Source organism: Biomphalaria glabrata, chromosome 9 (assembly GCF_947242115.1).
Source record: "Biomphalaria glabrata chromosome 9, xgBioGlab47.1, whole genome shotgun sequence".
NCBI classification, from domain to species: Eukaryota; Metazoa; Mollusca; class Gastropoda; family Planorbidae; genus Biomphalaria; species Biomphalaria glabrata.
The window spans coordinates 19,569,329-19,592,959 of record NC_074719.1 but is presented as its reverse complement, the minus strand read 5'-3'; the positions used below and the strand labels follow the sequence as shown (position 1 = coordinate 19,592,959).

The 23,631-nt window shown below is 35.6% G+C and overlaps 3 protein-coding genes across 9 annotated transcripts in view; 2 read left to right on the top strand and 1 right to left on the bottom strand.

The window, feature by feature from the left end:
* The window catches only part of LOC106054520 (receptor-type tyrosine-protein phosphatase kappa-like), a 102,502-nt gene that overhangs the window by 2,392 nt on the left and 76,479 nt on the right, over positions 1 to 23,631 (top strand). The gene's annotated exons all lie outside the window — the stretch shown is intronic.
* Positions 7,744 to 23,019, bottom strand: LOC106054519 (uncharacterized). Of its 5 annotated transcripts, none has more exons than XM_056041563.1 (5): positions 22,777 to 23,017; positions 21,059 to 21,186; positions 20,425 to 20,493; positions 18,851 to 19,553; positions 7,744 to 7,975 (listed from the first exon to the last, which is right to left on the bottom strand). In XM_056041563.1, exons 2-5 carry the CDS (start codon positions 21,084 to 21,086, stop codon positions 7,903 to 7,905), a joined length of 873 nt encoding a protein of 290 aa, XP_055897538.1. In that variant the 5' UTR covers positions 21,087 to 21,186; positions 22,777 to 23,017; the 3' UTR covers positions 7,744 to 7,902. The 5 variants fall into 5 exon arrangements, with proteins under 5 accessions (XP_055897538.1, XP_055897537.1, XP_055897536.1 ...); XM_056041562.1 differs by lacking the exon at positions 7,744 to 7,975 and adding an exon at positions 17,410 to 18,133 and having other exon boundaries at positions 22,777 to 23,019; XM_056041561.1 differs by lacking the exon at positions 7,744 to 7,975 and having other exon boundaries at positions 18,254 to 19,553; positions 21,077 to 21,186; positions 22,777 to 23,016.
* Positions 8,526 to 9,815, top strand: LOC106063557 (uncharacterized). The gene is made up of 2 exons (XM_013221950.2): positions 8,526 to 8,893; positions 9,310 to 9,815. Exons 1-2 carry the CDS (start codon positions 8,736 to 8,738, stop codon positions 9,569 to 9,571), a joined length of 420 nt encoding a protein of 139 aa, XP_013077404.2. The 5' UTR covers positions 8,526 to 8,735; the 3' UTR covers positions 9,572 to 9,815.

Below are 23,631 nucleotides of genomic sequence, written 5' to 3'. Positions count from 1 at the left end.
TAACGTCTGAACTAAAAGTAAAAATACGAATCGAATTCCCACACAAACTACTCATAGAAAAAAAAATATTTAAAAAAAGCTCTTTATTAAAACTCACTACAAAATGTAGAAACTAATGTCGAGCTCGTTGAGCCCAATGGGAGGACACTCTAGTTTGACGTTTTCAAAGTAAAGAATAATTACATCTTACAGTTGGCTAGAGATGTAGGTTTAGATCTTGATCCAACTTAGGTTGTGAACGTAATGGTCATTTGAGGGGAAAAGAAACTGGTACGCATGGCAAGCTAGCTCTGTACGGAGACAGGGCAACTCTGGAACGAACTGCTGCTTTCCGTGTTATCAGAGAATAGTTTTCTTAACACGGTGCCTCGGTACAATGAGACTTACATGGCTTAGAAAGTGAAATCGCGTTCTTGAGAGGACGTTCACTTTCGTGAATTCCCGAATGTAAGGCTTTGATTCAAGAGCTTAATAAATAAAAGAATAATTTTGCGTAAAAAATGTCCCATTGTTTTTTAATCAAGCATTCATTAGTTAATAAGTGAAAAAATTTCGCTTTGTTTAGGACTACGTTGCATAAAGAAGAATGTGATTAAGATTGAACCATATGGATTAAACTATTCCATTTAATATTAGACTGTTCTTTGTAGAAGAAACCATATTATATGTGTAGTTAAGACTTGCTCATTATCAATTACAGACTTTTATTAATAACTAATTAATATAAATACAGTTTATGGGTTCAATCTCTACATCAACATATAGCCTTTGATATAATCTGTACATTAAAAAAAGTAAAGTTACCCTTTCAGTCTATAGCCGCTTTAACACTCAGCCATCTCGCCTCTAGTCTGTACATTAATATTGAGTTATTTGTCCCTAGCTACTTTTCACTTCTGCCTGCCATGCTATATTAACAAATCTGTCCGATTGCTGTATTATTTAAATTATTCATTTCTATCTTTATTTTCCTTAGCAAGTTGAATAATATCTTATTTTATCTTTTACAGACGTTACTTCAAAAATAAAAAGGAATAAGGCTTTTCAATGTTAAATCTTCATCAATTTGTTAAGCACTTGGTAGTGTAATGACATCAGGCGTTGCCTTAGCCGCCAATCAGTGATTTTACGAATTATGTATAAGAAATCTTATTTTGTTGGTCTACTTTGATCAAATAATTATTGCAGCTTTTTAAAAAAAAAAACACCCATCACCGTACCTTTGTGACTTTCTAACAGGAAAGTATGCACTTAGAAAACTATTTACTTGAGCGACGTTTGTGACGTTTGACGCAGCCAGTTAGGCGCTCACCATTTTGGCGCTAGAAGTTCTGGTGATAACTTCAAAAAAAAAAAAAAAACAACACTAAACCTTTTTTATTTACTATACTATATGATAGTATCTATAGTATACGCTCTAGCGAACTCTCCATAAAAGTTGTAATAAAGGTGTTGCATACACATTGCGAACTATGAGACGTCAGAACGGTCAGATTCATACCTGAGACGACAATGTTGACATGATCTCCCCCTTCTTGTATATGTGAGCAGGTCTGGCAGGCGCGAGTGGGAGAACCTATTCTCTGCAGATGTTTGCGCTACTGGGTGGGCTCAATCTGTGCACCTCGGTATGGTGACCAAGGGGTTAGAGCAGTGATTCCCAAAGTGGTCCATATAGACCCCCAGGGGTCTACGAAGACCTCCAAGGGGTCCACGAAAGTAAAAAAATAAATTGGGGGTCTATGAGATGTCCAGGGGGGTCTACGGTAATAGATTTCATTTAAGCAGGTCGTAACTGAATTTTCACATTCCATTAATGTAATTATTTCATACACTAATATATGATTTGTACCCGAGTTAATCCTTTCAATATTTATCCTGCTATTGAAACGAAACATTCTTGTATTCAATTTCAATACTTTTTTAAATAGCTTAATTTTGTCTACATGTAACTAATATTTAAAAAAAAAAGAAATGTAGAATGTACAGCGTTAATTATTTAAAATTGGGATTCATTCCTTCCTTGTCAAACAACAGTTGCCTAAATGACTTTTATAACGATATGAAACCAGTTACGCTGGAGGATCATCTGAGACAATGCCACCCTGACAAAATTAAGATTTGAACAACTTTCGAACACTCAAAGTTCAGAATAGACCCACAAAATCTCTGTTCGACATCATGTAGAGAAGATTTTGGTTTGTGAGCGTCTTTCAAGATTTCTTTACTTATAGCAACATACGGAAAAAAGCAAAGGTCGATAATTGTTATTACCTTTTTACACAAACCTACATCTGTTACTATTAAAAGAATTTCTTTAATCGACAATACAGTTTAAGGTCGCTTCGGTGGCATGAGTTATAAAATTAAAACCTTCTTATGTAAATCTTTGCAAAAGATATAAATACAGTTTGGTCAGACAAGGTGTAGTGCTGTGTGCTACAAACTGTCTAAGGTCACCATCTTATCTCATCTCATCTCATCTATGCCTGTGGTCCTTTCTGGGCATAGGCCACCAATCAGCTTTTTCCAGGCATCTCGGTTCTGGGCGAGACTCTCCAACTGTCCCCTGGCATCTGCTTCCAAATCGCGGTGCTATTGTAAAGCTCAAGCAGCCTTCCATTAGCTGAAGAACACCTGGGGATCTAGGGAAAAAGGCACCACCACCAAGATTAGGCTATGTAACACCATTGTTAAGCCGATACTACTTTATGGAGAATAGACCTGGAGAACCACCATCACCACCATGAAAAAAATCCAGGTATTCATCAATAGCTGTCTGAGGAAGATTCTTATAATCCGCTGGCCAGATAAGATCTCGAATGAGGAACAGTGGCAAAGAACAAAGCAACAGCCCATTGAAGTAGATATCCTTCAGAGACGCTGGAGATGGATAGGTCACACCCTTTGCCAGCCTACATCCAACATAACAAGCAAGCCCTAGCCTGGAACCCACAAGGAAAGAAGAAGAGGGGACGGCCCAGGGATACATGGCGGTAATGGTGCCGTCTCCTTATATTTCCTTAAGGTTGACCGACGAGACCTGGTTTAAGCTCCAGTTACTCGCCTTTGCCCCTCTCCTGTTATAAAAACAGTTCCACAGATTTAATATTTGAGCCACACGTGAAAGATCAAGAAATACACGAGAAACTGCTCTTTGCGAAACCTTTTACAATGATACTTTTACTTAAAGCATATTAATTAATTAATTAATTAATATTTAATGTTAGAAAGACTAATTAATAGAAAAACAGATTTGTGTATAAAACATTATATCCGTAGTTGTGTAGTTTTAAATTACTATTTCACTCTTCAACGCACTACAGTTAGAAATTTGTTTAAAAATAATGTTGATGAATTTGCAAAAATTTGCAAGTTGAGTAGGGGGTCTACCGAAAACCAGAAAACATGGCAGGGGGTCTACGAGACAAAAAAGTTTGGGAACCACTGGGTTAGAGTCACCTAAGTAACCAGACAACTAACTATACTAACTTAACTAAATGAAAACAAGATAACAAACTTTAGTTTACGATAAATAAAACAAAACGAAACTTTATTTACATTAAAAAATAAATCAATAATAAATTATAATATATACACTAACTTGACTAATCACTACTACTGAACCCATCAACTAACTAAAACCCTCTAAATCTACACCACTACAAACACTAACAAACTAACCAAACCAACTATCTAACTAAATCACTACAACCATGGGCGTAGCCAGGATTTTTTTTCCCGCGCAAAAAAATATTTGTATGTATGTATGTGTGTGTGTAAATAATCTTTATTACATTCTGACCCTTCATTCTTTCGGAAGACGTTTATTGTGCCCTAGAATAGGTTCTTCCTGTAGGGGGATTTTAAACTCAAAACCATCTGGAGGAGAGGAGGAGTTTAAACTCAAAACCCCCTATTGGCTTGGCTACCCTCAAATAATTTTCGTGTGTAATTTGCTTTTTTATATTGAAGAGATATTTTTTAGCATCAAACCCTTCTGAAGAGGGATTTAAACTCAAAACCCCTTTTGGCAACGCTCATAGCATTTTGAGTGAGTAATTTGCTTTTTTTTTTAGGTTGAAGATGTATTTTTTAGCTTCAAATCCCGCTGGCGGGGGGAGCGGGGTTAAACTCAAAACCCCTTTGGCTACGCTCATAGATTTTAGAGTAATTTGCTTTTTTTTAATTGAAAAATGTATTTTTTAGCTTTAAACTCCACTGGAGGGGAGTTTAAACTTAAAACTGAGTCAAAACCCATTTAGCTACGCTCATAACATTTTGAGTGCATAATTTGCTATTTTTTCATATTGAAGAGGGGATTTATCGTAAATTTAGGAGGGGGTTTTAAAATCAAAATATTCCTTAACTTTGCTCTTGGAATTTAAGGTATGTCGTTTGCATTTTTTTTTTTATAGAAGAGGGGGATTTAACTTCAAAAACCCCTGGTAAGGGGTTTTAAACTCAAAACCTCCTGGTAGGGGTTTTAAACTCAAAACCCCTTTGGCTACGCTCATAACATTTTGAGTGCATAATTTGCTATTTTTTCATATTGAAGAGGGGGGTTATCGTAAATTTTGGAGGGGGTTTTAAAATCAAAATATTCCTTAACTTTGCTCTCGGAATTTAAGGTATGTCGTTTGCATTTTTTTTTTATAGAAGAGGGGGATTTAACTTCAAAAACCCCTGGTAGGGGGTTTTAAACTCAAAACCCCCTGGTAGGGGTTTTAAACTCAAAACCCCTTTGGCTACGCTCATAACATTTTTAATGCATAATTTGCTTTTTTTTTATATTGAAGAGGGGGTTTATCGCAAATTTTGGAGGGGGGTTTAAAATAAAAATCTTCCTTAACTATGCTCTTGGAATTTGGGGATTATCGTTTTCATTTTGGATCTACACAAACACACTACAATAAACTAGTCTAGATATACAATATCCTACTACTATAACCAACCCATAACTAAAACAAGAACATCTTAGCCTTAGTACACTTACTATTAGTATTCACTAAGAACAGAAATAGACTATAACTTATAACTAAGTGGTATAAGGCAACACAACATAAACAAAATAACACCAGCTTCCTTAGAATTAGATCTAGAATAGATCTACAGAAACAATAACAAAACTATCAATAGCAGAAACAAAATAACACTAGATTCCCTAGAATTAGAAAAGATCTACAACAGCAGTTATAAGCAGCAGCTATTTCAGCAGAGTAATTGCAGCAGCTAAAAGCAGCAGTGTAATAGCAGCAGCTAAAAGCAGTAATTATAGCCTGCAATACATAAATGCAAAAAAGGCCGTCCCAGGTACAGAATAAAAATATAATTAGACCACAGACCACAAAGATCTTCAGCTGTCACACAGACATACTATACTGACCACAGGTCAACTGTACACTCAACTGTTTTAAGACAAATTGTAGTACATCACTTTTATACTATCCCGCACTAACCTATATAAATATGCTGAAGTACAATTATAAAATCTGACACTAACCTATAAAAATAAAATATATAAAAATAGATCTAACCTATACAACAAAAATGCATTTAAAAAATAGCTAAAATTGCATATAAAACTAGCTCTGGGAGCGCAAGCTCACCTATAGTATAGGTGAGGGGTGCGAAATGCACAGGATAACATAGCCTACTTATTTTTAGCTGCCCCCGAAAGGGGAAAAGACGCTATTAGTTTTGTGCGAAATGTCTGTCCGTCTGTCCCGTTTAGATCTCGTAAACTAGAAAAGATATTGAAAATCCGACATCACAATATTTTAGACCATTCAAAGTTCTGATGCAACGGCTACTTTTTTTTCTGAAAGCGAAAAATCTAATTTTTAAAATCAGTTATGCAAGCAGTTTTTTAAAGAGAAAAAGATAATTAGTATGCATTATAAGTTAGACCTAATTTAACACGAATAGTAATCTTGTAAACTTCATTTTCCTGGACCTTTTTTTTAATTTTTTTTTAAGGATTCGAATAAGAGATTGAGGCTTCTCAAAACAATTATAAGACATCAGTTAGGCCCGAGGAGGCGCGGTGGCTGAGCGGTAAAGCGTTTGGCTTCCGAACCGGGGGTCCCGGGTTCGAATCCTGGTGAAGATTGGGATTTTCAACTTTGGAATCTTTGGGCACCACTGAGTCCACTCAGCTCTAATGGGTACCTGACATTAGTTTGGGAAAGTAAAGGCGGTTGGTCGTTGTGCTGGCTACATGACACCCTCGTTAACCGTAGGTCACAAAAAACAGATGAACTTTACATCATTTGACCTATAGGCCACAAGGTCTGAAAGGGGAACTAGTTAGGCCAGGTTCACATCTATTTTTACATTCACTTTCACCTATCCTTTGATCTGCGGGACCGTTGGGGCACTACCCAAGATCTGTTAACTTTTTTTCTCCATTTTTATCTCTCATTTGTCTTTCATATAATTTCATTCGGATGTTCTTTCTAAAAATATTGAAGCCTGCCTGGGTGGACCACTTCGGGGGCCGATTTTGAGTTTGTGTTAAACTGTCTTTTGTAACCTTGTTTTTTTTTTATCTAGTAGGAGATATCATTAAAAGAAATTCTATCATTGGTTCATTTTTTTAAAACAAAAAACGCATTCAACCATTTATTATGTTAAAGACATAACAATAATTACGCAACAAACTTAAATCCCAAAATCTTATGGACCAAAAGAAAAAATACTTAAAAAAAAAACATTTTAACACAAACATATATACATCCTGATATCGCAATATATTTGGTGTTTGCCTTTTTTCCTTTTCAATCAGAATGAACTCCTCCTTGTCTGAGAGTAAATGCTTGCCCTACCAACACTTATTGTGCAGAGAAACCAGATGGCACTATATCATGTATAGGTAAATGTATTATTATTGTTATTATTTTTTAAAGATCACTTCATTAAAAAAGAGGGGAGGGGGGAGTAAGCAAAGCATCAGTTGTTTCTTTTCCTTAGTTTACATATAGTCATTAAAGCATGTTTTCCAAATAAAAAAATATATTTTATTTTGATATTAACTATAGCATGTGATGTGTCATGTGAGCTTATAGCTGTGATGGGCCTGGTCCAGAATTCTGTAAAAGTTGTAAAGCAGGCTACTATAAGCCTTCCACTAATTTTCATGTATGCACAGGTTAGTTTGGAAATTGATATGAAAAACTTATATTCAGCTTTTCACTAGTTTTTGTGACAATGGCCCAACTAATGGGTCAAGAAGGTGTAAAATGGCTAGCTTTTTGACCAAATAAATATCTCGTACTTAAGTTTGTGATTTATATTTATCTAAACAGCCAAACTTTAACTGCCTTACCAATATATTGATCATGCTTGTTCTTAGAATGTGATGTTGATTTCTATGGAGTGAACTGTTCTAAACAATGTCGTTGTCTGAACAATGAACTTTGCAATAAAACTGATGGATTCTGTAACGGTTGGAAGTGTGACAGAGGCTATACTGGACTACCCTACTGCCAAGACAGTAAGTTTAAAGAAATTTCTATATTTAAAAAAAAACATTTTAATTACTTTAAATTATATTAGGACTATTATAATTCATCTCACAGATTACAATAAAAATGTTACATTGGACACTAGCATTATAATTTAATAGGTAAAAAACTCGAATTTGAATTGTTCTAGATAAAACTTCATGGACCAAGTCTCAAGTATATTATTTGAAATTGACATTTAAACATCAGAGAATTTGTAACAAACAGCTTAATCAAGTGAATGATATTTACATATGATTCTTTTTAAACAGTTTTACACATTTTCTTCTTGTACTTGTGCTATAGACATTAATAATGTCTATCTAATGTGTGCTGCTTCCAGAGTGCCCAGTAAACACATTTGGACTTGATTGTGGGTTTGTGTGCCACTGTCCAGTCAATGACAATTGTAGTAATATGCAGGGGGACTGTAGCAGTGGAAAGTGTGGCGCTGACTGGGATGGACCTGGCTGTCAAAGAAGTAAGAATATTGAATGTACAAGTATGTTAACTAAATACAAACATGCAAACACAACAATTGCTTTTAACTTAACAATTTTGTAATACAAAAATAAATTTTGTTTGTCTTCCTGATGACAATTTTTTTTTCACATCACACATCTTTGTTAAAACAATACAAATTAAACTTCACTACTATTGAAGCTTCTTGTAGCAAAGAAAATCTTAACAAGCAAAATATAAAAAAAATCCTTTTTTTTTTTTTTTTAAAAAGTGTATTTAAGGGGGAAGAACTACACCCGTTAAACTATATCTACCAATAATGTACAAGCTATTTCCCTTTTCGATACCAAACAAAATTATAAATTACCATTAATTTATTTAATAATTGAGTATTTTGTTGATTGATTCATGTTTTATTAGGTATAATAAATAATTGTTTTAAGTATGACCTTGATTGGAGAATGTGTGAGGGAGAATTAATAATTGTTTAAGGGGACAAACCCAACACATTTAGCCATATCTATGAATACTGAAGTATTAGTTTAGTTTCCCTTGTTATTAAACGAATAATTAATTACCACTAATTAATAGTCTAATTTTTGTAGTTTTTTAAATTGGTCTTTGTCAATGAATTATTGTGTGAAATTTAAACTTGATACAAGAATGGAAGAAATAAAGTGCACACACTTTAAAGTGACAGACAGACAGAGTAAGTTAATATAAGCTTTGTAAATAACAAAAAAGAAAACAATTTAAAACTACAGAATCATGATTTTTAAACTAACTAACCTGCTCTTCTCTTCAGGAGTGCCTAAGTTAATGTTGCCACCAAGACTACAGTCAGCCACATGTAACAACATAACTATATATTGGGATGTTTTTAATAAGTCAGTTGATATTGGATTAGGCCCTATCAAACAATATAAGTAAGTTCATTGTAATGTTTTAACTATTGTGTACACATGGAGGAGGATTGAGTTCCAATAAAAGTCTAACATTGTTTATTTTTAAAAAGCGATAACAGTAACATTCACCCAGATACCCCCATTCTTCCTCCCTCCAACCCCTTTCTCAACTGGTCCAGACAGTTGATAGTATCATAGCGCATCAAGAAAGCTAAAAGTATGAAATTGTGCTAAATAAAACAATAGGTACAAATATTTCTAATCCCACAGATTTATTATTGTTAGTCTAGATCTATTACAAATTTAATGACATGACTGATCCAAACTAATTGATACAATTACACTTACTTAAAACTTTGTTTTTTCTTAACTGTTTTTTGTTTTGTTTCTCTTGTTAAAATTGGTCTTAATATTCTAAAAACTTTTTCGGTTTTCAGTGTATTGTACAAACAGATTACCACTGTATCAGCAAATGGCAAGACTAATTGGACTAATTATATTAGTATAGATGATCTGCATGATGGGCGTAAGACCTACATTGTTAGCATTACTAGTGGGTTGCTGCAAGATGTTGATTACAACTTTAGGGTGGTTGTGGTTGGAATGGAAAATGACAAGCTACTGAAAAGTACCACTGCTGGAACTGTGTCTGCTGCCATTCGAAACACATGTACTGTAAACAAGCCCACATGCTCTTAACATACTTTTTTTTAAGCTTACAAGAACAATGTATCATTTGTTATAATAGTTATAATAATATTTTATATACTCTCTTCTAACAATTGTATTTAATCTTATTGGCAATTAGCTCAAGGATAAGAAAAGAGACTTCTACAACATTTTTGGAAAAATTATTTGTGAATGTGTCTAAGTATAAAGACTTAGATATCTTTTTGATCTATAACCTAATGTTATAAAATGTTTGAAAAAAATATTTACAATTGTTAAAACTCAATACTTTTAAATTAAATTATATTCTTCTTCTTCTTCTTCTAGCCAGCTTTAAATTAAATTATATAAATTCTCTATTTTTTTCAGTTGCTTAAATTCATATTTGATTTGCTTTTAATGATGTGGTAAAACTTACTATGTGAAATATTTAAAAAGTAGTCTAATAATATAATTAAATCATAATTTTTTTATATTTATACATCAATTGTATTATGAATATAAATTATAGTCAATCAATCTAACTTAGATTTTTCTCACGTCATCATTTATAAAATCAAATTAATCATTATTACAGGTCTTTAAGAGTGAAATTATATTTTAAGATGAACATAAAGTTGACAATGCTAATAAATAAAAAGTTTAATATGTTTTACATTAGTCCAACCCTTTGAAATTGTATGAATGTTAAGGAGCATATTTTTTTTTATTGAGAGAACATCAATTAAAGAAGTGTGTTTTAAAGAATCACAATTAAAAATCTTACTATCAGGATCACAAATTTATGATTTTTAGGCCACTGTATGGAAAAAGAAATTCAATAGATCATTTTTTTTTGGTTGTGATTTAGAAATACAGCCTGTTCTCTACATAGGATATTGAGAGGATTTTATATAAAAGTGTGTCTAATAGAGCATGTGCATTTATTTTTTACAATATCTTTGTTAGGGCCTACCAAGACAATTTCTTTTATCTTTTTCCAATATCAAAATGTCTAAGGGTAATTAAGTCATTAGTTAAGAGTAAAATAAAATAAATAGAATAAATACTTAAAAAAAAACACACAACTTATCTTAAGGGAAGAATCGCAAAATCACTGGCATATATCTCAATACTGCAAGAATAAGCTAACTTTTTTTCTCTATTAACAAAATTAATTAATTGCCACTAATTGATTAACTATTTAGGATTTATTTATTTATTTATTCACGAATTGTCATCAACTATGAATAATTATGTGAATTTTCAAATTGATACGAGTATGTTAAGTAGTAGAAAAAAAATGTACAAAATGAAATAGGAGGAATTACTCAACTTATACAGTCTCTCAATAAGTAGAATTTGCTTCCCTTGTTCAATACCAAACAAAATAATTAATTACTGTCAGGAGGGTTTAGCCGCTTAAGTAGGGTATGATATGATGGTCCTGTATCCCCAGCTTGAACAGAGTAACACAAGAACCCAAAGGTAGTGGCATGTAAAATACGAACACCGAATAACAGTTGTTCAACTGAACAGTTAGTGAATAACAACAGTTATCAATATGAACAATATTTAATAATAATTAATTATAAGTTCTCAACATATTTACATATACATCACTATCATTGAAGTCATCATTGAATTAATAATTAGTCTAATATAACGCCAATAAGTTTCCATAACACACCTCCACGCTCACACTCCATCTCGGCGCCCAACGTAACCTCAACAACAAGAGTTACTGCAAAACTCCAAAGGCGACACACTTTCCGCATAGCCCAACGCCTAACACCCTGAAACGACAAGAAAACCTAGATCTAGCGAAAAAACTTTTCAATAGCGACACCCGTACCGAAAGATCAGCCTACTTAATAAAACTATGTACTTACGTACCCTTACAAGGGGGAAACACAACCAGCTACCTAGCTCACAAAAGAAGCTCTCTCTCTTGCGGGAACTAAGGATGACGTAAACACACACACACAATATTCTAGGCAACAAAACGCACTTAAAAGAAACTACTTCCTATACACTAAAACGCCAATATTAAATGCAAAGAAAACTTCACGCGCGCACGACAATTACCACCACTTAGTTATGTTTTTTTTAATGTACCGTACCATACACGATGTGGGAAGTTTCAACTTGATCCGAGAATGGGTGTGGGAGAAATAACTTGTACAAAAATTGTACCATACAGACAGACAGAGTGTGCTAATATGTTTATATTGTGTCATTGTTGTGAATGTTTTTGTGAGAAAGTACTGTTACGATCCGATCCTCTCTCCTAATCAGGCCTTCTGATCCGGCCTTCTGTAAACACTGCTAAACACAACACAGCACATCTAACACATCAAGAACCTGACAACAAGAGCTCTAAATAATCTGGCACTTTAATAATGAGTGAATAAGTAGAAGACAGCCAATACTAGACTATTGGCAACACATCAACAACTAAAATGTTACATTGTACATCACCGTACACAACTCTACTGTCTCTATTTCTTCCTGGACTCCGTACATAACACTTGAGGACTCGACCAGGAATTTAGGAAATTTAGGCACCGGATATTTAGGCACCGCGTATTTACGGATATTTAGGCACCGGATATTTAGGCACCCGGAAATTTAGGCACCCGGATATTTAGGCACCCGGATAATTAGGCACCCGGAAATTTAGGCACCGGATAATTAGGCACTTTTTGACAAGGCGGAAAATTAGGCACCGGATAATTAGGCACTCTTTAATTAGCGACCTTAATTTTGAAAGTAGTTTTAAAATGTTAACGTATATGTTATCCTTTAAAGTGCTCTACCCATCTTCTTTGGTTAGCAAAGTTTTGCCTTGCTTGTCTTTTATTGGTGCCCCATGTCCACTCTTTGCTCCAGTGAGATCTCGGACAATACGATGGAGGGTTTTTGTGTCATTTCTGCTTGCAGCTGCTTGTGCCTCTTGTCCCTTCTGCTCAATCCAGTCCCGTTTATCTTGCCGACAGCTTCTCTTTACTTTCAGATCTGCTTCCCTATAGGCTTCTTCCGCTAGGCTGCGATCCTGTGTTTCATTTTTCTGATCTCGTCTACGTTTGGCCTCTTTCCTCTCATCTATCAATTTCCATGTTCTGTCTTGTATCCACCGTTCCTTGTATGAACCTCGCCTCCTTCCGATAACTTCTTCTGCGCACCCAATAGTGGTATCTTTGAAGTTGGCCCACTCTTCTTCAAGGGTCAATATATCTGCAAGAGCCTCAAAGCGGTTCGTTAGTTTCAATTGGAACTGTGCTGCAGTATTGCCGTCTTTAAGCTTCTCTACATTAAATGGGCGGGGTCGTGTGGCTCGTTTTGGTTGGCGTTTCAATCGGAGCTTACATTTGCCACTGACAAGGTAGTGGTCTGAGCCGATATCAGCTCCTCTGCGGGTCCGCACGTCTAACAGAGATGACCTCCATCGTTTGGAGATGCAAATGTAATCTATCTCGTTGAAGGTTTCTCCATTTGGTGATCGCCATGTTTTTTTGTGTATTTGTTTGTGCTTAAAATATGTGTTTCCAATTGAAAGGCTGTTGGATGCACAGAGAGAAATCAAGCGCTCGCCATTATCACTGATGTTTTCTGCAGAGCCATATGGTCCCATTACATATTCAAAGCCAGTTCGGTTGGGATTGATTTTGGCGTTAAAGTCTCCCATCAGTAGAATTAGGTCGTGAGTAGGTGTTTCATCAAGAGTGGTTTGTAGTTGATTATAGAAATGATCTTTGATGGTATCTTCTGCATCCTCTGTAGGGGCATAGGCTTGGATGGTAGTGACTTTAATTTGCTTTGTTTGGAGTCGAGCTGTAATGATGCGATCACTGACCGGCTTCCAAGCAATTAGCGCTGAAGCTGCTATTTTAGACATGATGATTCCTACACCACCAATGTGCTCCTTGTCATGTCCTGAATATATTATTGTCTTGCCATCATTGATTATTTGTCCACTTGATGTCCACCGCATCTCGCAGATCCCAAGGATGTCCAGCCGGTAAGAGTCAAACTCTCTTAAAAGTTGGGCCAGTTTACCGCATTGATTCAGGGTTCTTACATTCCACGTGCCTATAAGAGTCGGTTTCTTTGCGTTGAAAGGCTTGCCATGTATCGGGTATTGGACTTCCAGTTGGCTTTGATCCAACACCGTCATCAGGGTTTGGCTGCCCTCGCCGCATGTATAGTTTTCATTATGTGTCGAGTTTGCCGTTTCTGTAGCAATAGTGGTTTTACAGGGTGGGGTCGCTAGCCCCACGCCAAACCCTCCTCCTTTCTCACCCGGGCTTGGGACCGGCATATGGCGGGAAAGAGACCCTTAACCAACTGTCGCCAGACCTAACTTACATATTCAAGGACCCCTCTCCAGACAATGATCTCAAGGTCAAGACAGACCCAATAACTGCTGAGGAGGTTACCATGGCCATAGCAGTGCTAAAGAATAACAAAGCACCAGGACTAGACATGATATCAGCAGAAATGCTAAAATATGGGGGACAGTGCATTGTTAACAGAATGACTGATCTCTTAAATCTCTGTTGGCGAACTTCAAAAGTCCCAGAGGACTGGCAAAAGGGAGTGATTGTAAAGCTTCCAAAAAAGGGCAACTTGGCAGACTGCAACAACTGGAGGGGCATTACTCTCCTCTCTGTCCCAGGCAAAGTTTTCAGCACTGTTTTGTTGAGACGGCTTCAACAGTCTGTAGATGAAAGACTCAGAGAAGAACAAGCAGGGTTCCGAAGAGGCAGATCATGTACAGAGCAGATTTTCGTTTTACGAAATATCATAGAACAAAGTCTTGAGTACCAACAACGGCTAACGATCAGTTTTGTGGACTTCAAAAAAGCGTTTGATAGTGTCCACCGAGAATCACTATGGAAAATAGTTAGAGAATACGGTATCCCAGAAAAATTCGTCCAGATCCTACGACACCTTTACAGTCAGTCTAGTTGCTGCATTAAAACAGAAGAGGGAACAACAGAGTTTTTTACAATCGAGACAGGTGTGAGACAGGGGTGCATCTTATCTCCCTTCCTTTTCCTCCTAGCCATTGACTACATAATGAGGAGAGCAATGAACCAGACTGCCTTTGGTATTCCATGGCATGAACAACTCCGATTGACGGACTTGGACTTTGCTGATGATGTTGCACTACTCGGGGCTACAAATAAATGCATTCAAGAAATGACGGAGAGCCTAGACAGAGAGGCACCCAAAATTGGCCTCCGCATAAACTTGGATAAGACTAAAATTATGCGAGTGGGATATAAGGCAAAGGGTGTCCCCATCAGACTTGGCGAGTCAAAGCTTGAAGAGCTGGACAAGTTCACGTACCTTGGCAGCATCATAACAAATGATGGAGATGCTTACCATGATGTAGCATGTCGAATAGGAAAGGCAGGGAGCATTTTCCAAAGGCTGCAGCCTATTTGGACTAGCCAAGCCATTGGACTCGAGACAAAAATACACCTTCTCAACACAATCGTCATTCCAACTGCTACATATGCATGTGAGACGTGGAAGTCATCTGTCAAAATTGAGAAAACACTAAATGTGGCTCAACAGAGATGGCTGAGACGGATTTTGGGAGTCAGTTACACAGACCGGATCTCAAACAAGGAAATCCTATGCCGAACTGGGAGTCGAACACTTAGTGAGGTTGTGACTGAGCGTCGCATGAGGTTTGCAGGACATGTTCTACGTCAAAATGAATTACGCACACCAAGAGTTGCGATAACATGGAAGCCAAAACGAGGAAAGCGCAAACAGGGACGTCCTCGTATTACCTGGCGACACACCTTCATGGAGGACCTCAGAACAGTGGACACCAGATGGGAGGAGGCTTCAGACATTGCCAGTGACAGATCATTATGGAGACAGCTTGCCGCCCAATGCGCCGAACGGCGCGGGAGGACCTAAGTCCTAAGTAATATGTTATCCTTAGGCTATGGGCTATCGGTGACGTTATCAAAAAATAGCAACCATAACGATTCTAACTAAAGAAAAGCTGACAAAATGGGGAAAATGACAATCATGAGAATGTGTGGAAAAAAAAAAGACTCCTGAGTCATTATATAATATAGACATCACAGCATTCAGGGGAGGGGAGGTAGAGAGGATTCTCCGCTCATTGCTTCCGTCCATTACCAACCCCTAAGGTTGACTGGTGAGTTTTTTAAATTGATGATTATGCAAATTGTGTAAATATTTAGTTACTAATGTAAATACTTAGGATTAAAAAGTATTATAAAATATTTTTATTATGTCGGGGAGTGTTGGTGATAAATATAATCGCAATCGCCCTCTGCTTGTGGAAAAGGGAGGGGTCGTACTCTTAAAATGGGATGGGCGGGGCGGGGGGGAGGGGGCGCACACACTCTCACTTAAATGAGAGGATTTTACGCAGGTAGATGTAAACTTAGTCGTAAAAGTTACGTAGTGAATCTGAAGGCTACACACTGGACTAAAGGGTATGGAAACACAAAGGTGTTCAAATGGAAGTCTGGGGATTATATTTTAGAGGCCTTCCAAAAACTTTGGTAGACACATTTCTGTTAAAACCATCATAATAATAAGAACAGTAATAAAAATAATAATATATATAAGGGAAATGAACATCGGCAGTTTTGAAAGTTAGGGAAACGAGTGTTTTTTTTTTTTTAATATGTGTGTGTGTGTGTTTAATAATGAGTGTATGAAACCTTTTTTGTCGTTTTTTTTTTCATTCTGTAGAAAAAAATAATTGTATAAGGTAGGCCTACTGAACACAAAAGGAATGGAGGAATCATACCTTCTCGAAAATTGTAGTAAATATATTTGGTTTATGATAGAGAAGGCGGGGTTAAATTGGAACATCAACAATCTTCTATAAGCAGAGTAAGTATTAATAAGAGACCAATATTCCAAAAAAAAAATGATATTTAAATTTTTAACTCATCTGTCTTCTCCATAAACTTTTTTTTAATTTTCAAAACATTATATTTTATCGTAATTTCTAGCCGTTTTGCGATTTCCATTGCTATTTATATAAATATTATATTACATAAATCTACATATTAATTCAATAAAAGTTAATAACCACATTTGAAGGACGTAACACACCTATACACTCCCACAATAGATCTTGTTAAAGGGGTTACCCATTAACAATATAAAAGAAGGAGTGTTGATAATAGATATTAATGCTATTATAAAATATGTATAGGGCCTACTACTTTAGTTTATCAACATATTTAATTCCTATAAGCAAATCCACCCTGCTCATTTCCATTCCCACTATAAGAAGACAATTTCTCCAGACTTCCATTTTAGCAGTTATGTTCAATGCTGTACCCTGCCCTGTACTCCAGTGTGTAGCCTTGAGACTCATTGCGTCATTTTCACGACCTAGCTCAACATCTACCCGCGACAAATCCTCTCCCTTTAGTGGGAGTGCGTAGAGGGGGAAGTGCTAATGAGTTGAAGCAATGAGAAGAGAATCAACTCTACCTCCCCTTCCCTGAATCCTGTGAGGTCTATATTTTATAATGACTATTAATCCGGAGTCATTTTTTCCACACATTCTCACGATTGTCATTTTTTTCGTTTTGTCTGTTTTTCTTTTATATCATGAAAATTCAGTTAGAATCGTTATAGTTGTATTTTTTTTTTGATAACGTCACCAATAGCCCATAGCCTAAGGATAACATATACGTTAACATTTTAAAACTATTTTCAAAATTAAGGTCGCTAATTAAAGAGTGCCTAATTATCCGGTGCCCAATTTTCCGCCTTGTCAAAAAGTGCCTAATTATCCGGTGCCTAAATTTCCGGTGCCTAAATATCCGGTGCCTAATTATCCGGTGCCTAAATTTCCAGATACCCTCGACCAGGACCGACTTCATGGCCGACTAACAGTCCCGGTCTCAATGCTCTCCGGTCTTGAACTGCCGCTTTCTTACACACTGTGTCTCTGGTCTGCGCAGGCTTATGATCAGATGACCATAACACGGTCGCTATTCACATGCAAAGTTCATGCCAGTACTGTCCCATGCCTTTCAATATAGCACGCTAAACTGTATTACTGGCCTGTGTCACATATGTCAGCTGATCACACACAGTTAACCCTTTTGCGTCGTGAATAGGGTTATAACAGTACTTAAAAGGATGTGACGTAATAAAATGATAGTCTTCAATGTCTATTTATATCAATACAAATGCTCTGTTCATTAATTGTTAATATTAATGTCTACAGTATTTTATTTATTTCTCTGTGACAACAGAACACAAAGTGAGCTGATATATAAGTTTTGCAAAAACAAAACAAAAAACTAATTATCTTGTTCATGGTGAACCAGTCACAAGACTAAAAAATAAAAATATCTAGGCCTGATAATATATGAAAAATTATCATGAAATACCCATATTGATGAAATTATTAATAATCAAATAAAGCATTAGATTTTTTTCTTTTAAAGAATTTTTTTTACATATCAAACAAGAACATTAAACTAAAATGATATTTAACCTTAGTTAGGCCAATATGTTATTAGAATAGTCGTCATCTTTTTGGGTTGCCATAACTCGAGAAACCAGAGCATACACAAAATAGAGCTGAGAGATTTATAACAAACAAATATTCAAATTAGATTAGAGTAATACAATTAGTAAAATCACTAGATTTAGAGTAAAGTAGCAATTATACATACAACACTTAACCATAGTTTCCAAATACAAAACCTAATAAAATACTCAGAAAGACAAAGGCACATTTCTTATTCCATATGCAAGGACATAAACTTGAACAAGCACTCATTCTTCCATAGTGCTGTCAGAGCATGGAACGGGTTGCCTGAATCATACAGATAAACCAACGACTTAGCAGAGCTTAAGTAACTGATTCAAATGCATGAATAGATTTACACATGTGCAATTCATCCAAGTCATTCATCCAAGTCATTTACCCAAGTCATTCATCAATGAGCCGAACGTTTTAAGCAGAGATTGTAAGAAATCAATGAGATCAGTGTAATTTAGTTCCATTCAATCTGCCAAAGTATCAAACATTTTGTTAAGCCAGTAGTTACTCAGGTCAGCCAGCCCACGCCACTGTAATTGATCTCATTCAAAGCTCCACTATGGACATGGGGTCTCATCCCACTGGAACTGTAGCCCACACAAAAGACACTTGCTCCACTGGTACCCGGGCAGGTGCACGTATCGTAAGTCAGCTTGTAATAATCCCCATCACCCACGTGGTCTTTTTCTGTCCACTGACCGAAGCTGACCTGCTTAGAGCACCCATGGGGGTGGGACACTATAAACATAAACCTGTTCACATCTCTTATGCTATGGTACCGGATGCGCACTCGCCAGAAAATGTGATCAAAGCTTCTGTACATCTTGTAGAGTCTGTCGCCAAGATCACTGTCACACGTTACGCATTTCAACCGTGAAGTATCTCTTTCAGAATCTGCTTCGAGGAAGCCTACGCTATCAATGATGATCTTGGGGCTATCTACTCTGTCGTAGAAAAGCCTCAGAAGTGATTGGTTCGCCTCAATGTCATCGAAGATCACATGTGCGGCAGTGTTGACATCTATCTCCCACCAGACGTTGCTTGGTGTGTCCGAACATCTACATTTTTTGCACCAGCAAGTGGTATAGTCTTTCCAGTGCTCATGTTTAAAGTCGCTGACACCATCAGTGAACCTGGTCACAGCTGACACCTTTCCAGTTCCCGTCCTTGCGTGTTTAAGTCCTCTTTTATGATATAAAAAATATGGAATGCTTGTGTTTGGCAAGAACTCTGGTCTATTTGGACTAACCAAACTGACACTAATTCTAACCGTCAAGTCAGCTACAGATTTAATCAGCCCAAAAATGTCATCTTTGCGGTAGTGCTCGGGAAGATCTTGCTGGGTGAATTTTTCCACAGGAATAAACTTTGTATGACCTGGATTCTTCCTGCAGCTATGAAGATCTCTGTGTAGATCTGCTTCCTCGCCACTTGTAGTCTGGGTTTCATATTCACCTACAATTATTTAAATAATTTAATGTATTAGTCATGCGACATCGAGCTTTGTAGCAGCTCAATATATGTTAATAATATAATGTATTTAAATGTATATTATATGTATGTATGTATATATATATATATATATATATATATATATATATATATATATATATATATATATATATATAGGCTATATAAGGCTTGTCTTCAGGTCTAAAGATTAATGAGGAATGCAGTATTTCCTGTGCTATGTAGTCCCAGCTGTGACCTACATATTTTGCCTTAACCAAGGCAGGCAAAACCATTGTATATCTATATATAGGCTATATATAATCATCTTAACTTTACAGTCTGGGCTAGCAATGTTATTATGAATTTTCGATCAACTGAATAAAAGAGTAAAAAAAATGTAGTGTCTATGTTTATTCAAAGTCCAGTAATGTAAATAAAGGAAGAGTAGTAATGTAATGGTGGAACATGGAAAAGACTTGTGCACTAAAAAAAAATCTTATATCTTACAGAACTGAGTTATCATATGGAGAGTTGTTTATCAGTTAATTGTTTTCTCAAGGTTTAAGTCATATATCTAATTAACATCTTGATATTTTGCTAATGTTTTTAAGACTAGTTAACTCTAGTTAAGATTTGTAAAGCAACGTCAAAAGATCTATTAAATTTGAAAAACAACACTAAGAAGAAGTTAGGTAAACACAAGAAAATATGGACTGGTGATATCAATGATCAGGTTAATATACAACGTAGAGGGGTGGAGATACATGACACTAAATTGTCTCAAAGCAATGAAGTTTAACACTTAAAATATACATTAAAACATCAATAGCCTATTATTGTTAGAGTACTTTGTATGATAAACATTTAGGCTTACCATAGCACACATTTTCTTCAGCGACAAACTCGTCAGTGACACTTGTGTCAGTAACATCCACCAGACTATCTGCAACATTCAACAAAAGCTCAGTATTTGTTAGTGATTATTATAAAATGCTATTACAAATATTAAATCCTCTATATTTTCTCTGCTTGGTTTAGTGGACATATGAGTATACAACATATAGAGAGCTTCATTGAACTGTATGAACTCCTTTTTTTGGTCATAGATGAGCATACTAAAAAGCTGATTACATTCAAGGGACACAGTTTGCATTTTTATTTGTTTTTTTTTGTTTTTTTTGGCTTGTATTTTTTTAATGTCAGCTAACCTCTTTGTGTAAAGTATTGATGAGATCTTGGGCTAGGTTTTGCCAGTCATAGATGTTGTTTTTTCAATGCCTTGAGGCAGATCTTGGAGGTACCTGAATATTTCTATTGTCCCCCCCCCCCCCCACCCTCTGAGAATGCCTTTAAAACCATCAGACATGGAGAATCCAGCGCATCGTAGTTAGGGAATTTGTTTCTTTTCCAGGCTAGAATAAAATAAATGTGAAATGGACTACTCAAGATAATTTTAAAATTATTTACTTGGCCTAAGTGTAATTTTTTAAAACTATATTTAGAATTACCTTTGTTAATTGAAATACCTTTATTCATTTTGCACCTTTAGAAGAGATTGCAAAGTGTAAACAATAATTTTCTTCTACTAATTAAGTCAGTTGTGAAGGCATCTTGATTTTGCACACATCATATAAAACTGTAAACATAGAAATAGAATCTGTAGTTTGTAAGAGACAATAATTTTACATTTGTTCCTTCAAAAAGATTGTTACGCCCCCAGAAGTATCCAATAACTCATTATGATATGTTTGATTGACAGGCATGTTTTGTACCTGCATCTTTCCTTCGGGATAATGAAACTTACTATTGATATTATTTTAACTTATATTATTGTGAATCCATTTGAAAATTAGTTCTGGAAATTCTGCCTTTTCCTGATCCTCGCCAACTAAATGTTAGGCTTAATTACAGAGACATATATTATTATGATTAATCTTCAACAATAGAATTTTATGTTTTAGTTGTAAAGTTCCCCTTTAATAAGATCTTGCGATCTCTAGGAAAAATGATGTAAAGATAATCTGTTTCTGTGGCCCACGGTTAACGATGGTGTCATTTGGCCAGCACAACGACCAACCACCTTTACTTTTATCCCAACTTATGTCATGAGTTAGAGTAGGTTGAATCAAAGTCTTCACCGGTAGTCCAACCTGAGACCCTTCAGTTCAGAAGCCAAGTGATTAACATGCGCGCCACCCTATATGTTTTGGTACGACTTAAAAAAATCTTTGGGTCTTGTATTAAATCTACTACAATTAATTTTCATATTAGGCTTGAGCTAGGTCTAGTTCTGTGAATGAAAATATAGGGCTACTAGAATCTATATTTATAAAACAATGTGACAATGTAAAGATACAGATAGAGCGTTAATTACAACAAAATCTTTAAAATGCGTTAGAACATTAATAAGCAAGCTTCCACTATAAATAATTTGTGATAGTCTATAGATCTAGATCTAGTTTAGTAGTCTGGATCTAATCAATTTCAAAATCTATACTAGAGTCTAGTACTATACCTAAATAGTGGTAGCCTAGAAATGTATTTTATAATTTTACATCGTCTTGCAGAAAGAAAACAAACATTAATTATTATTAATATTTAAAGCATTTCTCGTTGTATTGTGAATGTGTTTATGCATTGCGCTCTAGTCTAATACTATGCCTTAACCTTAAAGTTAATGTGGATATGCATGTGGTAGCAGTGGGAGGTATTAACCCAGCCGACACAACTCAACTCGAGTTAAATCATGTCTTTAAAATTTTGAGTCCCTACTCTTATATTTCCTTGTAATTGACCCATCTTTTGTACCACCAACCCAGACTCTTCAAGTTCGGTTACTATGTTAAAGGGATAATATATAGATCTATAAGCTGTTTTATTTTGTCTTGTAGTCTCCCTTGTTCAACTATTCGGTGTGTTTACGTTTTTCTAAAGTGAGTTCGTATTGTGTTGCATCAGTCTATTTTCTTCTTCAACGTATGTTAATAAAATGAAGTCATGTTATGAACCTCCGTGTTTGTGGTTGATAGAGATCTAGCTACAGATGTAGTGAACATGTTACAATATAAGCCTTTATAGATATACAGACTACATGCATATCCTAAAACTATGTAGGCCTACTAAAACATTGCAAATATTATGTCAAAGTAGACTAGTAGTTGTTCTAGGCTGGCTTCAACAACTATAAAATAATAAATATTTATTTACTAATCGACAGCCTTCTTACCTCTAATCTTTATACAGCACATTGGTAGTTAGTGATAAGCCTATCCCACTATAAATTTAACAACCGTCATTTTCTTTTTCTTTGGCAATGGGCCAACTGCAGTAATCGCCGTGACCTATTTTCTCTTAACATATTGATGACCTGCTTTTCTTTTTCAGCAAAAGGATTGTAATTGTTAGTTTTAGTGAAACCAGAGGGATTCTCAAACTTTTTCTTTCTCCCTTCACAATTCCATCCTATTTACGCAAATATGTAATGATAGACCTACAATACACATAGATATACACTTATGCATTATTGTGTGTCAGTTAATTTTAGACACATAAGAAATAGTGTATGTACCTGTGACTTCGAAGAATGATATATAGCCAGCTACCTTATAAACCCATACAATTTTAAGTCTAAAAACACAGGTTAAAATATGTCTATCCAGTGTAGTGCGCTAATAACAAAAATGCTAATAACACAAATTCAAGAGGCTTTTTTTCAGTATTGTTTTTTAAAAAAAGACTAAAATGATCAATACTTTTGTATTATGATCTAAATTTGATTCCTCTTACATTATTATTTAAATACTTTTAGATTCTTTATTTTGCCATAAGTGAACAAGTAAAAAAATGGTACAATTATAAAACAGATCACTCGAATCACTCTTCAAATCTTTTTAGGTGCAAGTTTGAGGAAAACAAAAAGAATAGAAAAACAAAATTCCTTGGATTACCATTTCCAGTGCCTGCATGCGAGACCTGAACACTGACCTGTGATGTCACTTTCCTGTGGTCAGTTTAGACAAAAAAGCTCATCGCCACATTACAGGACTGACATAACGATCTGTGATGTTGCAATCTGCTAATT

Bases quoted from the DNA above. Each gene is read 5' to 3' on its own strand.
- LOC106054519 (XM_056041559.1), bottom strand. From the start codon at position 21,086: ATGAATAAAGGTATTTCAATTAACAAAG. The intron at 20,494-21,058 runs GTAATTCTAAAT...TGAATGTTGCAG, and splicing joins AGGTATTTCAATTAACAAAG to ATAGTCTGGTGGATGTTACT. The intron at 19,554-20,424 runs GTAAGCCTAAAT...AAATAATTGTAG, and splicing joins TGAAGAAAATGTGTGCTATG to GTGAATATGAAACCCAGACT.
- LOC106063557 (XM_013221950.2), top strand. From the start codon at position 8,736: ATGATTTTTAAACTAACTAACCTGCTCTTCTCTTCAGGAGTGCCTAAG. The intron at 8,894-9,309 runs GTAAGTTCATTG...TTCGGTTTTCAG, and splicing joins GGCCCTATCAAACAATATAA to TGTATTGTACAAACAGATTA.